The sequence below is a fragment of the Monodon monoceros genome, unplaced genomic scaffold, assembly GCF_005190385.1.
Source record: "Monodon monoceros isolate NGI ecotype Baffin Bay Population unplaced genomic scaffold, NGI_Narwhal_1 Super_Scaffold_2, whole genome shotgun sequence".
Lineage (NCBI taxonomy): Eukaryota > Metazoa > Chordata > Mammalia > Artiodactyla > Monodontidae > Monodon > Monodon monoceros.
In genome coordinates this window covers 102378171-102397694 of record NW_021703776.1, presented here as the reverse complement: position 1 = coordinate 102397694, position 19524 = coordinate 102378171, and the positions used below count along the sequence as shown (strand labels likewise).

At 51.2% G+C, this 19524-nt stretch overlaps 1 protein-coding gene across 5 annotated transcripts; it reads right to left on the bottom strand.

The window, feature by feature from the left end:
- Positions 1-7118: 7118 nt before the first annotated feature.
- Positions 7119-18945, bottom strand: INSIG1 (insulin induced gene 1). 5 transcript variants are annotated; one of them, XM_029233813.1, is made up of 6 exons: positions 18807-18945; positions 17700-18132; positions 15873-15997; positions 14480-14646; positions 14067-14166; positions 7119-8881 (listed from the first exon to the last, which is right to left on the bottom strand). In XM_029233813.1, exons 2-6 carry the CDS (start codon positions 18106-18108, stop codon positions 8852-8854), a joined length of 831 nt encoding a protein of 276 aa, XP_029089646.1. In that variant the 5' UTR covers positions 18109-18132; positions 18807-18945; the 3' UTR covers positions 7119-8851. The 5 variants fall into 5 exon arrangements, 3 of the variants coding, with proteins under 3 accessions (XP_029089646.1, XP_029089644.1, XP_029089647.1); XM_029233811.1 differs by having other exon boundaries at positions 7119-8749; XM_029233814.1 differs by lacking the exons at positions 17700-18132; positions 18807-18945 and adding an exon at positions 17361-17664 and having other exon boundaries at positions 7119-8749.
- Between the last annotated feature and the right edge of the window lie 579 nt (positions 18946-19524).

Genomic DNA, 19524 nt, shown 5'->3' with positions numbered 1-19524 from the left:
GGTGCTAAGACCACTCAATGGGGAAAGGACTGTCTCTTCAACAAATGGTGCTGGGAAAACTGGATATCCACGTGCAAAAGAATGAAGCTGGGCCATTATCTTAACACCATATACAAAAATTAACTCAGAATGGATTAGAGCCCTGAACATAAGACCCAAAACTATAAAACTTCTAGAAGAAAACACAGGGGAAAATCTTAGTGACTTTGGACTTGGCAATGATTTCTCAGACACAACGGTAAACACACCAACAACAAAAGAAAAAACAAACAGATAGGACTACCTCAAACTTAAAAACTTTTGTACGTGAAAGAACACAATCAAAAGAGTGAAAAGGCAAGCTAAGAATGGGAAAAATCCTTGCAAATAATATATCAGATAAGGGGATAATACCCAGAGTATATAAAGAACTCCTAGAATTCAACAACAACAAAATTAACTGGATTAAAAAACGGGCAAAGGCCATGAATAGACATTTCTCTAAAGATGGTATACAAATAGCCAGTAAGGATATGGAAATATGCTCACCATCACTAAAATCAGAGAAATGCACGTCGAAACCATGGTGAGATGTCAGTCACACTTATTAGGGGGACTCCTATCAGAGCCCAGGAGGGTGGCAGGAAGTGCGTGGGCCTCCCCAGAAGCACAGGCTTCTGCCATCAGTAAGGTCAGTGCTTCGGCCCCTGGGGTCATGTCTGGGACGAGGCGTGGGCTGCCAGGGGAGGCCCAGTGATGTGAACTGGGTCACACAGTGCTCCCAAGGGGAGCACAGAAGCATCCCCACCACCTCTTTTATGGCAACAGGGTGCCCCAGTGCAGGGGAAGCAGAGACAGCGCAGCACCTGCACCCTTGGCTGCACTGCCTGCCAGGGTCACTAGGAGCAGTGCCTGACCCAGGAGTCGGGGCTGGGGCTCACCAGCTGGGGGAACAGCTTGGGCACCTGGGGCTGCTTGGACTGAATGCAGGAGCCGGGAGTTACCAGAGAGGTGGACACGGGCTACCGTGACCTTGGGCTTGGACACAGGGCTGCAGTGGCCACAGACTCTGCTTGTCCAGTCTCCTCTTGGGCGGTCAGCTCCTCAGTTGTGAAGGGGAGGTGGGAAAGCGGAGGGTGTGGACGGTCCCTGAGACATTCCTCTATACTGTGATCATATTCCCAATAATAGAGGAGCATTCCAGCCATGTATTTCTACGGCTGGGGTGTCTTTGGGCCCCCAGGAAGGGAGAACTGTAGGGCAGTAGGACAGGGGATTTGGCTGCCAAACCTGGGTGGAGCCTGGCGTGAGGTGCCCCCAGGGGAGGGCGCCTCTGCTTTCCCTGTTTTATTTGTTTGCCAGTCAGTTGCCCTAAGGGCCAGTTGCAGAGAGGAGATTAACTGGGTTTCTCAGCAGGAGAGCCTAACACTGGGTGTTGAAGCTCTACCTGGTTAGTGCTGGTTTTAATCTAAGCCAATTATGTTTACAAAGACCACCACACTTTTGCTTGTTGACTAAGCAGAGCCTCTTAGTTTCCCATTTGATTTGCCCAGCAGCATTCCTCCACCCATCTCCCTGAGAAATAAAGAGGGTCCATACAAGAGCATTTTCCAAACAACAGAAATCCAGCATAGTGAATTCTATAGTGAATATTTACTGTCATTTTCAACTATCTGTAATACAGCACAGGTATCCCACCTTAGGATGGCATGGATAATTTGGATTAGATTTCAATATACTGTACAGGAAAAGAAACTCTAGAAGTTCAGACGAAATGGGTGAATACGTAGAACATCCTTTTGTGCTCCTGGAGAAGTAAAGATCGTAGGAAAGAAAGCGAGAGAGATTTATTGTCTACGGTTCTGGAGGCCAGGTCTCAAGTCAAGGTGTGCACACTCCCTCTGAAGGCCCCAGGGCTCTCATCCTTGGGGCAGCCTCAGGCATTCCTTGGGACCAACCCTCTGTCCTCACTGGAGTCCTCCCCACTGCCTTCACTTTGTCTGCATCCATGGTTCTCCCTTTTGGGGGGTGTTGTGTGCGTGTGTGTGTGGGATCTTAGTTCCCTGACCAAGGATTGAACCCAGGCCCTGGCAGTAAAAGCGCCGTGTCCTAACCACTGGACCGCCTGGGAATTCCCCCACGGTTCCCCTTTTGAGGAGGACACTAATCCTATTCGATCAGGGCCCACCCTTGTGACCTCATCTTAACTTGGTTAAATCTTCAAAGACTCTTTGCAAATAAGGTCACATTCTGAGGTGTTGGGGGTAGGCCTTCCACTTCCCTTCTTTGGGGGGACACAGTGCAGCCCATAACACAGGCTGAAGGACAGTGAGATCCCTGGAGAAACAAGTCCATGAGGAAGGAGCCTTTGGATTAAAAACAGGAGGCAACACTATTTGGAAAAAGGAAGCTTTCCCAACTTTTCTTCTTCCTTCTTGGAGAGCCAAGGTTCTCAGGTAGTAATTACCTGGTGCTTTTAACTGACAACCAAGTACTAAGTCCAGGTGCTAGATTTAAAACTATAGGCTCTTTTAAGTTAAAAATTGGTTTCATAATGCCCAGCAGCTCAGTGTTTGACAACCTACCTACCTACCCATCTTCCTCCTTCCTAAATTCCTTTCAAATACCTGTTACGGAGAAGGATTGGGGTTGCTAAGATGAAACAGAAACAGGGTCCCCAAAGAGCTGTGTGTCTTCGGAAGCGTAAACTAGATCTCCTTGGTGAACAGGTGGACTCCAGCATCAGAGCAGGAATCTGTGTGGCTCCCAGTGCACACAGCATAATTTCTGGCACACATCGAGTAACATTTTTTACATCAAATTACGTTTTTCGGTAACATTTTTTCTATGTTTTTCAATGACCATTTAAACAAATGCAAAGAGCTGTCTGTGGATCTCAGGAAACACAACAGTTTCCTTTATGAGAAGCCCCCTGACAGGGCTTTCCCGTGTGCCCAGATTTCCAAGAGGACCCGAAGGCCGTTTCTGATCCTGTGAGGTGGAGTAAAGTGCAGACTCTCCCTCCTCGGACCTGGGAAACTTTGAAATGATCTTTCCAGTGATTTGTTGGCATGTTGACCTTTTTTCAGCGGGCTTCCCCAGAACTGGCCCGACAAGGCGGTCACGTGGAGGGCTATTGATCGCCTCTGGGGCTGCAGGAAGCAATTCATTAGGAGGTGACTTGACTGAGGGGCTCCTGTCAAGCCGCCGCCTCACCCTGGGCCCTTTTTCAGAGCTTATCTGCCGGCGCTCCCCTTGCCCTAGCTGGGTCTTGGCAACCAATGTGATTGACGCAAAATTAGGGGAAAGGGTGATGCCAGCTGTTCACACTGGTATGGGTCACCAGGAGAGTTAGGATGGGTCTGAGAGCCGTCAGGTGGCAAATGAGACACAATCTGAAGGGCGGCAGGATGTCAGTCACCTGTCAAAGTACACAGCGTTCTGCAGTGAAAAGACAAATTCTGAGGGCGTCAGTGTGCACGTGAGAAAGACAAGCAAGCAGCTGGGCGGCGGCCCCAGGCCCTAGTGACAGCCTCTGAGTTGGCAGCAGTGGGTGCTACCCAGGGTTGGCAGCGAGGCTGAGGGCAAGGAGGACCCAACGCAGTCTGACCCTACGCCCGGGTCACCTCCCCGAGCTGGGGCGCCGGTGACACAATAACCCAGGGCAGGAAGAGCCTCGTTAGGGGGCGGTGAGGAAAGCAAACCGACGCTGTTGTTGGAAACGACGCCTGCACTGAACTCTGCTCGGAGGAGCCCTCCTCCCATCCCTACTCAGATCTCTCATTTTGTGAGTGGTCCTAACAACTTTAGTTTCCCAGCAGATTGGAGGGGCCTGAGGGCTGGGCAGCAAAATGGCAGTGGGCAGAGTGCCTGCCCTCCTATCGGAAAATGTTTGTTGAATGGCTGATAGATGGATGAGTGGATGATTTATTCAGCATTCTTCCTGAATAATAATGAGGAGCCAGACCCTGAGGCTCAGGGCAGACCAGGATGACTGACAGAGAGGCACTTCTCCCCTCAGGGGCACACAGCTGGACGGAGGACCAGAGCACAGACACGGCCAGGCGACAGGGCCCTGTTGCCTTAGCAACTTTGGGGAGGCTTGATGCGATGAGGAAAGTGAGAAAATGACACTTTAGCTGAGGTCTGATGGATGAATAAGAATAAACTCTACAATTTCAAATAGAAAACCTACCTGAGAGGAGATTTCCCTGGCGGTCCAGTGGTAAAGAATCCGCCTTCCAATGCAGGGGACATGGGTTCGATCCCCGGTCGGGGAACTAAGATCCCACATGCCACGGACCAGCTGAGCCACGCGCCACTACTACTGAGCACGCATGCTTCAGTTATAGAGCCTGTGTGCCGCAAACTACAGAGCCCATGTGCTCTGGAGCCCACGCGCCATAACGGAAGATCCTGCATGCTGCAACTGAGACCCGACACAGCCAGAAAAATAACCTACCCGAGAGCAGACACAGAACAAACACGAAGAGCTATAGGTTCTAATGAGAAAATTACTTTAGGGGACTTTTAACTCATTGTCCTTGGCTGTCTTGTGTTCCTGAACTGGGGAATGTATATCACACAGGACAACAAAAACTGTAGAGCACTTATAAGGAGCCAACACACTAGAAAAACAGTGGCTAACGGATGAAAATAGTGATGCGATACTGCTTTTCACATGCTACTGTCTCGTCTTAAATCACAAACCTAGGCAGGAACTCCCGCCCTGTCTCAGCACATCCGCTCTTTCCAGACCAGTCGGCCTTGTACCAGGCACTCGTGTTATAATTGTTCAGTAAGAGATTCTTCAGGTGTGAATCTTTGAAGATCTATACGGAAAATCCACAAAGGACCAAGTTTGGGTCCTAGGCCTTGGATGCAGATTTCATGCATCTTTCTTTGCATATTTTCGTGCTTTGGGTGTTTTATTTGTTTGTTTTTTGTTTTTTTCGCGTTTTTTTGGCCGCACCACACGGCATGTGGGATCTTAGTTCTCCGACCAGGGATCGAAGCCAAACCCCCTGCAGTGGAAGCGCAGAGTCTTAACCACTGGGCCGCCAGGGAGGTGCTTTCTTTGCATATTTTGGCGGCATTCAGGGGTCAATATGAAATCCCCCTGTGGCTAATTCACCAAGAGCAAGTGTGGTGGTAGATGAGTGGGTAGTTGGCCAGCTTCCTAGTGTGTGAGATAAACGTGTTAGAGCTGAACTGAAATATCTTTATTAACGTTTTATAATATTAATACTTTTCAGAGTATATCCCAACTCTAAGGCTTTATCTGCTAGTTACATTATTACAAAGAGATCATCTGAAACTCTCAGAAAGTGAACATTCATAGCAAAAGGTCTATGTAAAACATGAAGTAGAAAAAGCAAGTTTAGATTTAAATAGGCCCCCTTCGCTCCTCTCTTTTTACCACCAACATAAAGGGAGTGTCTATAATTCAAGGGTGGGTAGTTCCCGGGCACCAGATGACTTGATTATGTCTAATCCAGGTCTCTAGATGAACTGCCAGAAACACTCCTCAGGTAAGATCGCAGGAGACTTTGAAAACTGGCTAAGTAAACACAGTACCCTCGTCCCCATCCTGAGCTCCTGTTCGCTCAGCCTCGCTTTAGCAGCTGAAGAGACGGGACGTGGAAATCTTTTGTGTACCTTCAGTGAAATGGGATATTCAGTCACCTGCTCACAGACCAGAGCAATTCCAGGAAACGTTTCAGTCCCCAAACTTACTCTGAAACAAGGCTTAGGCCAGTTCAGAGCAGGCGTTACCCTGTTAGAGCCTCATAAACTGGATCAATCTCAGGCAAAGTCTTCCAGTCTCTGTGGTGAGGGAAAAGTAGCAGCTCTCAGTTTTCCGTACATGAACAGCTCTGTGTTCCATGCAGGAGAAACTTTCGGGTCTGGACTGTATTATAAATGTATCGGGTTGAGTGTAACGAGGGGAGGGCTTTCTCTACCGCCATTGCAGTGCCATTTCGCGACTGAAAATAACTTTTGCAAAGCTGCGTCGCATAGTTGCCGGGGCGGGCGGGGGTGGGTTCGTGGGGGAGGGTGGGACAGGCGTCCTCTTGTCCCTCTGCTTTCGGGGAAGAGTCAGCGGAACCAAGGACCGCAGCTCAGCTCCAGCCCTGCCTCCCTTCCCAGAAGCCTGTTCTCTTTTCAAGCTTCCCTGTCAACATCGCTCGGGGGAGAGGGCAATTCCAGGGCATTTCCCGCAGCGCCGGGCCCTGGTTCACCTTTGGGACGGTGCAGGTCGTGCAGGATGGCTTATCGGGCTGCTCTGGGTGCCAAACTGCGCACAGTTGTTACTTCTTTAATTAAAGAATCAAACAGCACCCACTCTTCGCTGTCTCGGTGGTGCCCTTCACACCTACCTCCCCCGGTCTGGCACTGGGGCCCCGGGATGAGAGCCTCTGAGGCCAGTTCTGACTCTTGTCCAACCCAGCACCCGGCGCTGGCAGAGCAGGCATTCAGCGGACTTGTGCGGAGGGCAGCGTGTGCGGTGGGGCCCTGACACCTTCGTCACCTGGGGCGGCTCTACATCCGGCAGGGACCGAGGGAAGTGGACCTCGGGCAGGGCGCTGCTCCTCTGCCGTGTGGCCTGCCACTCGCGGACCCTGGACATGCTGGCTGTTACTTGGGCTGGATGCTCTTCCCTTTCCCTGGGCTCTGTTTTCTGGGTGTCCAGACCTCCCCCCCTTTCTAGTACAGGGAGAAAGGGCCCTCTCTCCCAGAGAGAGAGGATAGCATTCCTGGGAGAGGACAGAGCAAGGCCCAAGAAGACGCCCAACCTCCCAGGGTCAGTGGGAGGGGCAGGAGGAAGTTAAACTGGGCTAAACTACACGTCACTTTCCACCAGGAGGAAAACGAAGTTTCCCAAGAGGTTGTGTTGAAACTTAGTACATTTTGAAAAGCTATAAAATATTCTTCCATTCCAAATCTGAATATCCTACAGAGAGAATTCCCCGCCTTTTTAAAGAAAAACCCATAAATACGATGGCTGGTTTTGAACCTTTAATAAAAGTAAAAAATGAATGCAAAAGAACACAATGCTGAAAACTTGGTGTGAATGTGGATCCCACTAATGCTCAAACCTGGCGTAGTGCAAAGCGTGTTCACACTAGTTTACATTCTACAGACTCAGATGGCTTTGGTTCATACACTCGCTATAAAGTATCGGCAACAAAATTCTTCAGATTCACATCTTTTGGCTACATTGTTTCTAACAGGTATAGATTTATTTCCAGTTTAAGAGAAAAAAATACTCACTGTGCATGATCAAGTATATTTGAAAGATTCAATGCCTGGTCTCATCTAATAACTTCTGGTTTTTCATGAAATGCTGATAGCCTCATTGAAAACTCTTTTCACATAGCTGCTTGATTTCAGAAAAATGTGTAAGGGGGTCATTGCAAAGTTCAGAATGATCCTATTTTCTTTTAAACAAAATTCCTCTAAAACAAATTAGCTACAGTAACCTACTCCAGGATATTTTCCTCAAAACAAAACCCAACTGCAACGAGGACCATCACGTGAGGGGAGCTGAGAGCACAGCCCACGGCTGCTGGCAGTGGCTCTGACCTCCAGCTGCTCAGGGGGAAGGAGTCTTTTCATTCAGCCATGTTCACAGAGTGTAAAACAACCAAAACATTTAAATTGCAAAATACAAAAAGGTAAATTTGTGAGTAAAAATTACAAGTTTACTAAACGCACAAAACTGGAGTATTTCAAAGGACCGGCTCAGTGGAGAGCACAGCAACGAAGTAACTGCACAACTGAGAGGGGCTGTTGCTGAATTTTGCCCCCATGCAGCACTGAAATGGAGAACCCTCTGTAACACCTCATACGTTAAAAAAATAAATATTTAAGAGAATACAAGGCTCAGGTTGGTTTTCATATACATTGCACTTGAAGTTGGAGACCCAGTACTTGCAAACTGGGTCTAACAAACATGGTCTATGCCATTAAATGAATACATTGTGCTCACCACGTCTTTGAGTATTTAGAAACACCAAATGTTTAATACAGTGACATACGCACTCTTCTTTTTACAAGGCAATCACAGATTGCAAATCCCATAGGGCTGTGGAAAAAAAACAGTCATCTCTGTTCTGGAGTATCAAAGAAACAACACACGATTTCGGCTCACTAAGACTGAGACACACGGCAGGCAGGTGCCCCTCCTAGATGATTACGGATTCTGGATAAACTGCGTAAATACTGAGGTGGACATTCCAGCACATCACAGTACAGAACGATGACCTCTCATTGCCTTCTGCTCTCGGTAAGATTGTCTACATGCGACTCCACGGAGGAATGAAAAGCACAGCCGTACGCTGGGACACGTGCGCAGCTGCGGGACGGGGCGCCCGGCACTGCCACCCTAAGCTCGCCGCCCCTGCCTTTCTCTTTTTTTACACAACCCTATTTTATAAATCTTTTGGATAAGTAATATTCCTATTTTATCACACTTCATCTTTGTAAGCACCATCGAGCTCTCCCCTGGGCGCTGATACAAAACCAGAGCTGGTAGTTAGGCTTTAGTTCAAGGCTTGGAAATATGGCAACTTGCTTTTAATGACACATGAAACCGAATCTTCGGGACCCTGCAGCCGGCCGGCCTGCACTTGGGGCCTCCTGAGCAGACCCAGGCGTGAATGCGGTCAGGCAAGGTGACATCTCAGCACAAGTGGTCATCTTCCCAGTCTGCTGCTCTAAAACAGGTGAACTGCTTTCCAGGAGTCACTTGTACAGTCAGCCCAATCTAAAAAGATTATTGAGGAAAAAAGATAATCTTTGCCACAATCCAGTATCCCAGATTTTCTCCCAAATCTTGCCATTCTTCAGGATCAGTGGGTTTGAAGAGTCAATCGCTATGTGGCTTTTCAGGAACACCCTACATGTAGAAAGAGAAAAAGGAGCGAGAGAAAATCAGCACTAAATGTATACATATTTTATTTTTTTATTTTTTATTTTTTGCAGTACGCGGGCCTCTCACTGCTGTGGCCTCTCCCGTTGCGGAGCACAGGCTCCGGACGCACAGGCTCAGTGGCCATGGCTCACGGGCCCAGCCGCTCCGCGGCATGTGGGATCTTCCCGGACCGGGGCACGAACCCATGTCCCCTGCATCGGATCCAAGACCAGATGACCTTCCTGAGGTCACGGGGCTGCATGAGGAGAGACCGCCACGCCTCCTGCACACGTTCTAACCTCTGGCTTAGCAGCTGGCCGGCCAAGTGGAGTGGGGAGCAGTGTGCAAGGGCAGCTCCGCGCGCTCCCGAGGCGCCCGGCTCCAGCCCTGCGCTGCACCCACTCAGGCAGGTGGTCAGCCTCCTGAGTTTGGATTTCCCCATCTCTAAAGCGGGCTGAGTCCCTACCTCTAGACTGCTGTTACAGGCCTCAGCTGGCAGTGACACTATTTAGCACAACACCTCGAGTGCAACAGAAGTGCTAATTAATGTTGTTATTACTGCCAGCAGCCGCTGGATGGCAAACAGGAAAGGCAAACTGAATTCCATGTGCCAGGGAAGCGCACCTGTAACCAGGTGTCCGGGGCCTGGGCCCCAGGAAGCAGGGCCACGCTCTTCGCCGTGGCAGCTGGAAGCCTTACTTTCTTTGAGAAAAGACTTTAAGCTACAAACAGCAACAGATGCAGATTCTATAAAATGATGCTACGGACTCACTTTTAAACATGCAGGCTGACAACGAATACCACAAAGAAAAAGCCACTCGGACCATTTAACACTCAAGCAAAGCCAACCTGTAGGTTTGGGGCATGGCTGCCCTTGATGGTAGTAACCATATTTCTTTTAAGGGCAGTGGGAACTGAGAAGGCGCGAAGGGGAGGGATGCAGAGGCGCTGGGACGGTCACCCTCAGAGGGAACAGAGCCACGTCGCACTGGACTCGGGCAGCTCTGGTCACTGTGTTGACCAGCGCCCACCTAAGGTCTCCACCTTCAGACCTTCATCTTCTTCACTCGAATCACATCCCACCACAAAAGCCTTACTTGGTGAAGTTTTAAACCAAGAATTCACTCTTAAACGCTGCCCCTAAAATACCACCGCAGATCCATCTTCTGTCTAAGGGCCCAGCGGCACAGCCAGAGGAAAAGAAATGGGCGGTGCTGACCAATCCCATTTCTAAGGCACTGAGCCATTTCCTGGGTTTTAAGGATGGAAATGAGTTTTCAAATTCTTAACAAAGAATAAGCTCACTTTCACAAATAAGCTGTTAATTTTTTCCCTTTCTTTGAAGGAAGAAAATAAAGACTTGGCTTAAGTATTTTAACTCCTTCTTTAAAAAGAAAATGTTTAACTTGCTCTTTTTAAAGACTTTTTTGGGTGAGAAAGATTCTAGCAAGGTGCCAGTCTGTCCCAGCCTAAACTTTCAAGAGTCCCCAAAGAGAATAAACATGAGGTTAACAATTCTTGGACACAGATACACAACAGCAGGGCACACATCCCAGTGTGTTAGGATGCACGAGCCTCAGTGGCCCTGGCTTACGTGCTAGGGTCCCCGCAGCCCAGGCCCGCGGGACCTTCTCCAGGTGACTGGGATCTGCAACTGCAGTGGCCAGGCAGGTGGAGGAGGGTAGCAGCCACACCTGTGGATGCTTTTACCGCAGTGTCCTCGCTCCAGCCCGCCACGTCCACCTGTTGCTGCTTGGTGGGGAAAGCCCACGCAACAAGAGGTCCTGGGAAAGACTGCAGTTGGGCAGGGACACTCAGTGTCACGGGGAGCCACAGTTTTCTAGAACAAAGCTTATTATAAATGGAGTTTTCATTCTTCAGCTCTGATGTAATCTGAAGCACATTTAATTTCCTACACTTCCAGTTCTCTTCTCATGAAAAATACAGTCTGGGCTTCACGCACTTATCTTTTACTGCAGCAGGTTTTAGAAAGGCCGCCTGCCAGCCCACGGGAGGGGCAAGAAAGGCAGCGTCCTCAGTTCAAGCCGAAGTGGACAGGGGATTTGCGAAGAGGAGGGGTAGGTTGAAAGGTTCAAGAGTTAGCGGAACTGGATGTGAAGGCTACGCAGTTCCTGTTGGACAAAGGTGGACTTTTTATTAAGATTCTCTACTGCTTTCGGGGTGGATTCGTTTACAGATACTTTGAAGGATGGAAGAAGAGAGAAACAAAAAGGCAGAGACCAGTCTGGACAGACTCAGGGAGGGGCTGCTGGGGTAGGGATGAGAGTCTGGGAGCTCTGGGGGGACTGATGTGCTGCTTTGTCATCCGCAACCCAAGGCCAAGGCTTTGCTCCCAGTAAACAGCACAGAGGCAGAGGGACCAGCGTCCTGCAGTGACCTCCACGTAAACGATCTCAACAGGGCACAGCAGCAGGTCTGCCCACCTCCTGACACACATGCACCCGCTGCAGAGACCTGTCACAAACTCCTGTGCGCACCTTAGCGCTTCTGCTCATACAAGTGCAGCTGGCCCTTGAACAACACGGGTTTGAACAGCACGGTTCCACTTACATGCGGATGTTTTTCAATAGTAAATGCTACAGCGCTGCGTGCTCTGTGGTTGGTTAAATCCACGGAAGCAGAGGGCTGACTCTACGTTACACTCAGATTTTCAACTTCTTGGAGGGCTGGTGCCCCAATCCACGTGCTCTTCAAAGGTCAACTGTAATGTTTTCATTGTAAATTTTAAAAATGCAAAAGAGAAAAAACCCTAAACTACCTGCAGTTCTCCTTCTCAGAAATCGCCACTTTCGTTCCTTTACACACCCCCTGTCCTGTTCCCTACCTTGGGAGCAAGTGCTGCATGCCTTTGCCAATCCGACTGACCGATCCTTTAAAACTACTTAAACCTGGTTCCTCAGTCTCAGGTCTCAAGTAACTCATAGGAGTAAGTCTCCCTCATTCGCTCGCCTGACTTCTGGCAGAAACACAGCTGTGACGTGATGTGCGATCGTTTTGCCTTCATTCACACTGACTGTGCCCTCCGCTGGGTTTGGAAACCTGGAGAAAAGGGACTTAGCTTTTTTCTCCCTTGGAGCAGCCGGCGCCCGGGAACAGCCGGCAGTGGGCGCCCGCTACCACATCTGTTCCGAGGACCCATGCTGGATGCAGCAGCCAGAGGGGGAGTCGGTAAAACCAGCTGTGACTGCTCCTCCGGCTGGAAAGGGCCTGCCGTTTCCCCCTTCAGCTGGGATCCAGGCGTAAGGGTTTACATTTTCACGGATGTAAATATGGCAGGAGCGCTGGGCTCAGAGACCCGGGAGGGTTGTTTCCCTTTGATGACCTGGGATGTTCATCACCCTCCTCCAGTATCAAGACACAGCAGTAACATCCAAATACAAGTTTTTTCCCCAACTTTAAAGAGTGAAAAAGAAGAAAAAGCTTAAGTGGGGAGAATTACAATTATGCCAGCTATCTTAAGTTAGGTTTAAAACTTTCATCTTTTCAAAAACGAAAATGCCTGCGACAAGGATGGAATGATCACTGATAAAACCGCCTTCTTTCAGCGTCGTGACCAAAGGTGTGATTGTGCCACTCTTGTAAAATAAGTTACCTTCAACCGTTTCTAGGTGTTAGGAGCTAGTGCATGATGTGTAGTGTCTACCTCTATCAAAAAAGACCCTTGGGCTTCCCTGGTGGTGCAGTGGTTGAGAGTCCGCCTGCCGATGCACCGGGAAGATCCCACATGCCGCGGAGCAGCTGGGCCCGTGAGCCATGGCCGCTGAGCCTGCGCGTCCGGAGCCTGTGCTCCGCAACGGGAGAGGCCACAACAGTGAGAGGCCCGCGTACCGCAAAAAAAAAAAAAAAAAAAAAGACTAAAGCTGGTTAAAAACCTTCATCATAAATGCATGGCAGCATCAGCCCAGCCTCCCGAATTTATAACCAACTGGCTGAATGCTGTCAGTTTTAACTCCACGAAGAGTCACGGGGGTTGAAGACAACTTATCTCAAAAGCCCTATTAGGACTCCTCAGCTAAACGGCACTGAAAATAAAAATCCCAAAGCAGTAAGGGATCATAGAGCTGCCTCGTTCTACTCTGAACCGGAAAGGGCTCCAGGGAGCAGCACAGGGGCACCACGAGACTGTGGCCACCGTGAGTGTGAGAAGAGCCAGGTCCTCTGATGCTCATGAGGGGTCGAGAAAGAAAGGTTTTTCAATTGAGTCTTTTCGTTTTGGCAAAAGCAGATCCACACAGAGTCACAAAAGGGTGGAAGGCAAGGATAATTTGGGCTCAGGAACCGGTGGAACACATTACAAATTCTGCCTTTTTGAAATTACTTCCATTTTTATGAAACAGCCAAGCAGCCTTCAAATCTGGCCCTCCCAAGCCACCGTCAGCTGGCACGAATAAACGTCTTGTTTTTAAAAACACCATCTGAGGAACCAAGTCAAGTTTCTGACAAAGCCCCAGAGTGTCTCTGAGAGAAATGGCCCTTATAAGATTCTAGTTTCTTTTTTTTTTAGTTCATTTTATTTAAGCCTCGAGTCAAAGTCTATTCAAACTGACAGTCAAATGTCCACATTTCATCAAAGCGCTCAAGTGTCGACCATTATTAACTCCCGGAAATAACTGCTAAGTCATCCCGACTTCGTTTGTCTTTCTGGCTCTCGGGAAGTGGCTCTGTGCGGGGGTCCCGTTTCTCTCTCTTTAGTTATTAGACAGGGTCCAGGCTGGAGTCCACCTACACAGGGATGCTGAGCCCCCTCCCAGCCTGGTCCACACTCTCATGGGCCTGGCCTGGGGTCCCTTCCCTAGCATAGCATCATCTGTACCTGCGTGAAGGCGGGGAGGAAACTCATTATAAATCATTCATTTAGCCATTCAGTAACTTTTCTCTGCCAGTTATCACAGGAGCTGCAGTTCATCTGTAACGTGAGTGGAACTCTAGTTCCTTTTAGTGCGCGTTGTGAGCTTACGATTCCCTGAATCTTTATAATCTAGCAAAGAGTAACCTGGGTATTGCACCTAGTTTTTTTAAATACGCTTTTCTGAATAACTGTTGCGAGTCTCAACTAGATATTTATCAACAGCAACCATAATGTATCACGTACACTCAGCCTGTGAAGCTGGGAACCACAGCTGGGCGCGCAGGTGACAACTGTACGTACCATGGCTAGCTGTCGTCCTATGTTTCCCACGGTCACACCTCCCGAGAAGAAGATGCACGGGAGCCAGGAGCGGATGTACAGAAAGTCCGGGGACGTGTACCTGGAGAGAAGGAGACGTGAGCCCCTGGGCAGCCGGCTCCCCGGCGCAGGTGGGGCAGGCACACGGCGCACCAGCAGCGTCAGTATGTGACATCCACGCTCACCGCCACTGCTGGGTTTTCCTTTACATTAAATTACGCATGGTGCATTTTTAACATGTGAATCAACAATAAGCAGCGTTTTTGAGAATTTCATGTCTAAGTTTATGCTATGTAATTACAGAAAAAACATGACATCTTAGCTTAGAAGGTATTTTTTTTAAAAGTTAAGTAACAGCTTCCGGACGGAGGTGATATTTGAGAGCACATGCTTACTGATAGACACCATTGTACACCAGCAGCTGAGTGATCACAGTGGCAAGGAAGGCGATGGTGATCCCAAGCCCAAGGCCACTTCTTGAACGGTCAAATGTCCACCAAAGGCCCAAAGACAGGGCTGCTAACGTCAAGGAGAGCTGAACGTTATTGGCAAAATCCAATTTCTGGCGATGCAGAGTTAAGGAAAAGCGTAACGGTTTTTAATATGGTCAAACCCAAAAAAGCCCCAGGGCCTACAATTATGTGTGCACCACATAATTCTTCATCCATAGCAGCTGCCAGGTGAGCTGCAGAGAGCATCTGTTGGATACAAGGTTACCGTGACCGAGATGACCTGGAACTTCTCTGGGATCCCTGGGTTGAAAACTTGACTTTACAAGTAAGCTTCCTGAAAGCTACATATAAAATTCTGCTGGTATTTCAACCAACAGCATACTTTGCTAGTAAGTCCTCTATAGTTCCCCTTTTACTTCTCGTTTTTATTAGTCGGTTGAACTGAGCAAGCCCAGTCTTCGCTCCACGTCTGCAAGAAGACACCTCACCAGGATGGCATCCAACACGACACGGTCGCAGCTGGTGGAGACACGACTGGCTTCTGTCCCAACACTGCTTACCAACTGCGGACGAAACAAGTTTGTCAGAGCCCAGACCTCTTATAATACCCTTTTCTGACATTCTTATCATTAAAATCAGGCTAGAGCAGATTTAAGAAGCAGTAACTCTAAAATTAACTTTCTCCAAAAATATAATCTAGTTGTGCTAAAGAAACCATAAATCTTTTGAGAGCTGGTAAACCACGGCCCGTCTTCCTGAAGAATGCACTGTGTACAGACACGCAGCATGTCTTGTGCGTTCCACCCGTGGGCGCCAGCACCTGATCCTGAAGTTAGCCTCCACTAAGAACCCTATTCCAGAGGCCACCACTTCTGACTGGCCCTGGGCCTTGCGTGGTCATGCCAGGGAGGGACAGAGAAGCAGACAGGCTTCTCCTCCACCTTCTGGAAGGATCCGCCAAGAAGAGTGATGCTCTTGCCACTTCTCACTGGGCCACAGGAACCAGGTCTTCACGGTGGAAGGATGTAAGGTAGAAATGTAAAGGGAATTCACAAGGTGAACTCTGAGGATCCAACAGATGCTGCCTGAGAAAGGACTGAATGAAGACGTCCACCGTGTTCCTGGTGTTAACTGTTTCCTGAAATGAACTGAAAGGACTCCAAGAACCGTTATGAAAACTGCTGAGAGTAAACTGAGCAACGTGCTTTGAAATAACATACTCGGAAGAAGATGGTTCAACTGACTCATGATGTGATATATACTCATTAAAAGTAACGAAACTTTTCAACATGTAACGTAAGAAGCTGCTCTGGACAGCACACCCACTGAAGGATACAGCACTGGCGTGATTGATACCAACAAAAACTGCCACACAGCGCATCACACTGGCCCACTCCCTCTTAAACTTGTGTGGCTCTCCAAGGCGACTGTCAATGCAGGGGTAAAGCAAGCCGACGACAGCTGTTGAAGAAAGACAAGGCAGCAGCGTTAGAGAACCGGCTGAAAATGATGTGATCTCTGCGTGGCAATTATTAACATATTTTTCAAACCATTCCTTTTCCTAGAAGATTTATCAGCTACAATGTAATATTTGAATTAAAACTAATTTTACATTTTTGTTCTCCTCGAGTACAAACAAACAAAAATCATTGTTTCGAAAAATTTAAAATAAAATCGCAGTTCTTTGGTTTGAAGCACAGAACGAATGGAGCCAGGGGTTAATTATCCATAAGCAAACTACTTCTGCGCCTACACAGGGGGCCTCCAGTTTGCATCAGTGTTGTTCCAGTTTGCGTCAGTGTTGTTCCATCGTACAGTGGGGAGGGGAGCTTCCACGAGGGCCTTGAGGCCACAGCACCAGTGTGTAGAGCCATATACTGAAAGGGTTTAGAAAAACAAAGTAGGAGCCTATCTTTCCAAGAACAAAAATGAGAACACTCTCCCCACTGCTTGGTAACCACAGCATCCCTCCCATGACACGTCCCGGCTGGAACACAGCTCTCCACTCCAGCCTCGTGCTGAGAAGGCAACGTGTTTCCACAGCGCAGGGGATACACCCAGACTCCAGTGGGGGAGTAGGCAGAGTTAAGAACAGTGGGCCTGTCACTCAGTTGTGTCCCCTTGGACACGGTTGCTTAACCTTTCTGTAATTCAGTTTCCACGTCTGTAAAATGGAGCTACAGCAGAGTCCTTTTGTAAGGACGAAAGGAAGCAAAACATGTAAAAATGCAAGGTAAGCAGTCCATAAACATCAGCTACGAAGCAGACAGGAGGGCATCCCTCCTGTAGCACCGCAGTCACTTAGGTACACGCTTGTTCTGCCCGCCAGACCAGGATGCTTGACAGGGGCAGTCCGCTCACTCTGTACTGCCAACAGCTGGGAGAGCTGATGCTACAGAAAGCATCTGACAAATGTTTGCTAGTCAGTGGATGCTGTGTGACCAGAGAAGTACTGTGACCTGAGCTGAGACCAATTCAGCAAGTTTATAAAACCAGCCAAATGACCAAGAAATTCTACTCAAAAAAGACAGTCCGCCTGTCCACAATTTAGACTGCTAACCCTGGGTCATGTTTTGTGGCTGGCCAGGTGTACTGCAATATGAACTCTGAACAGGGGATTTGTTTTCCTTCATCTATGGAGCCCAACGTTTTAGGGGGAAGGCCTGGCTTTGGCACGTTCACGGGCATCCCGAAAAAGGAAGTGTGGGAGGCCGCTCGGGCAGCAGTTCTGCCCACTCGGCCCACGTGACGGTTTGTTTTCAGTTACCCAGCGCTGTAGCATGTTGGCTGGGGCAGCCAATCGCACTGCAGTTCCCTCGCTCACCAGTTCTGCCAGCGGCCAATCGCACAGCTCGCTCGGGATGACAGCTGCGGGCTCCCCCAACACTGTCCTCAGGGCCGGATCAGTAAGAGGGAAGGACCTCGGTCAGCCTGGCACAAGCGTGAAACAGCCAATCATCTCCACACCTGGTCCCCAATCGCTGGGCTTCTTCCAGCCTCCAGAGACTGGCATTGCGGATCACCATCCTCTCCCCCCGCCTCCTTCTCTAAATACAATCACTGGAGATGCACACTTCCCCTCTGCGGATGGTTCGGTTTTCAAATGAACGGTTCTCAGAGGCTGAAAATCGTTCTTAACCAAACATCTTCAGTTTTTACTCACCAGCTGCTGTCCCACAGCACGGGGGAACCCACCAGGCGGAGGAGAAGATGGTGGCGATGACCTCCTCAGGGAACAGGGTGACGTTCCTTTGGACCTGCAGCAGGTTCAGCACCAGGGCCAGGACCACGCCCACTGAGAACAGCACCAGGCTCCTTTGCACCAGGTGGTGATGCCAGCTGGTGATGTGGCCGCTGCTGCCATGGCCTCCCACACCAGCGCTCACGGGCCCGTGAGCCGGGTCAGTGCCCCGGGCACTGTGGGCCACCAGGGGAGAGGGGCCTGACACTGAGGAGGTGATCATTTCTCCCACTTTGGCCTCCAGCCCTCTGGCACTGGCCCTCAGGTGGCTTCTGTGCTTTGCGCCCTTAGCGCAGGGACCGCTCCAGGGGTGGTCGTCTAGTCTGGGCATCAGCCACCAGTGTGACAGGCTTTCCTAGAAGGAAAAGGGGGTGTGGAGGTGGAACCCCGATCAAGTTCACTTCCAAAGGACATGGCAGGTCCAGGGAGGCCCGGTCAGAGGGAGGGCTCTGCTCGCCTTCATCGCCGGCACGTCCAGGGAAACCCCCAAGGCCCTCGGAGTCAGCCGCTCAGGGGAGCCCACGGGCAGGTACCGCGGCGGAGGGCTGCAAGGACCCTGCCCACACACCCCGCCTGGGAGCTGCACAGGCTGTTTTCAGCGGCAGCCAGATGAGGTACACCTGAGCGTTGAGCGCCCGCCGCAGTGCCCCTCTGCATAAGCCCCGAAGTTCTGGCCCGTCCAGTCCTGAAGTTTTTCAGACCCCGTCCGTCTGCAGGAGGCAGACCCAGCCAGGCTAGCCTGGAGGCAGGCCGCCCAGGACAAGGTGCTGGGGTCCTCCGAACTGACAGGATCACTGGCAGAGCCCACCTGGGGTCGGGGGTGCAGCCCCCCGCTCCGGGACTCGGGCTGGGGTCAGAGCGTGCGCCCAGCCCCGAGGGTCGGTGCCGAGGATCCCAGTGGAAGGCCGTCTCGAGGGGCGGCTGCCGGGGGAGTGGAGGCGCCGGCACCCCGACATCCCCGCCCGGCCCGACACCGGGACCCCACCCCCGCCGCCACCGGCCTGGGTCCCCTCGCTGCGCCTCGCGTACCTGGCTGAGGGGCGCCCGCCCGCGGGCTCGCCGAGGGAGGAGATCGCCGAGGAGCGTCACGGCCCAAACCGCCTGGAGTTGAGCCCGCGGCGTGCAGCTCGCCGCGCAGCTTATAAGGCGGGCGGCGGGGCCCCGGGTCACGTGACCCCGCCCCGGCCCGCCGCCCGCCCCAAGCGCCAGGGGGCGTGGCCACCGCGCGCCCCCGCCCCTCCCGCGCGCCCGTCCGCTCGCGGTCTGGTGAGGCGCCCGCGACCAATCGGGGGCGGGCGACCCATATGACGTCATCACACGCCACCGCAGCCCTGCGTCCGGCGCACTGACTTGGGAGCGCGGACGGACGGCGGACTGACGGCGCCGGGAGCCAGACCCGGGGGGGGGGGGGGGGGGGGCGGGGGGGGGGGGGGGGGGGGGGCGGACGGGGGCGGGGGGCCGGACGGGGACGGACTGACGGACGGGGCTGTGGGGGAGGGGACGGACACACCGAAGGGCGGAGCTGGGAGGGGACGACGGGCTGGGGGACCGATGGACGGGAATGCGGGGAAGGCCCGACGGCGGACCGATGCACGGCGCTGTGGGGCTGTGTCGACAGGCTGGGGGACTGACCGACGGACGGGGCCGGGGAGTGGGGCACAGGCTGACGGACGGGGCTGGCCGAGAGCGCCCCGGACCTCGGGCGGGCGGCTCCCCACGCAGGTTCGGACCGGACGGCGGCGGGAGG

Excerpts from the sequence above, each read along its gene's own strand:
- INSIG1 (XM_029233811.1), bottom strand. The coding sequence starts at position 18,108 with ATGCCCAGACTAGACGACCACCCCTGGAGCGGTCCCTGCGCTAAGGGC. Across the intron at positions 14,647-15,872 it reads GTATCAATCACGCCAGTGCT|AAATTGGATTTTGCCAATAA; the intron begins GTATCCTTCAGT and ends CTGCATCGCCAG. Across the intron at positions 14,167-14,479 it reads GTGTACAATGGTGTCTATCA|GTACACGTCCCCGGACTTTC; the intron begins GTAAGCATGTGC and ends CCTTCTCTCCAG.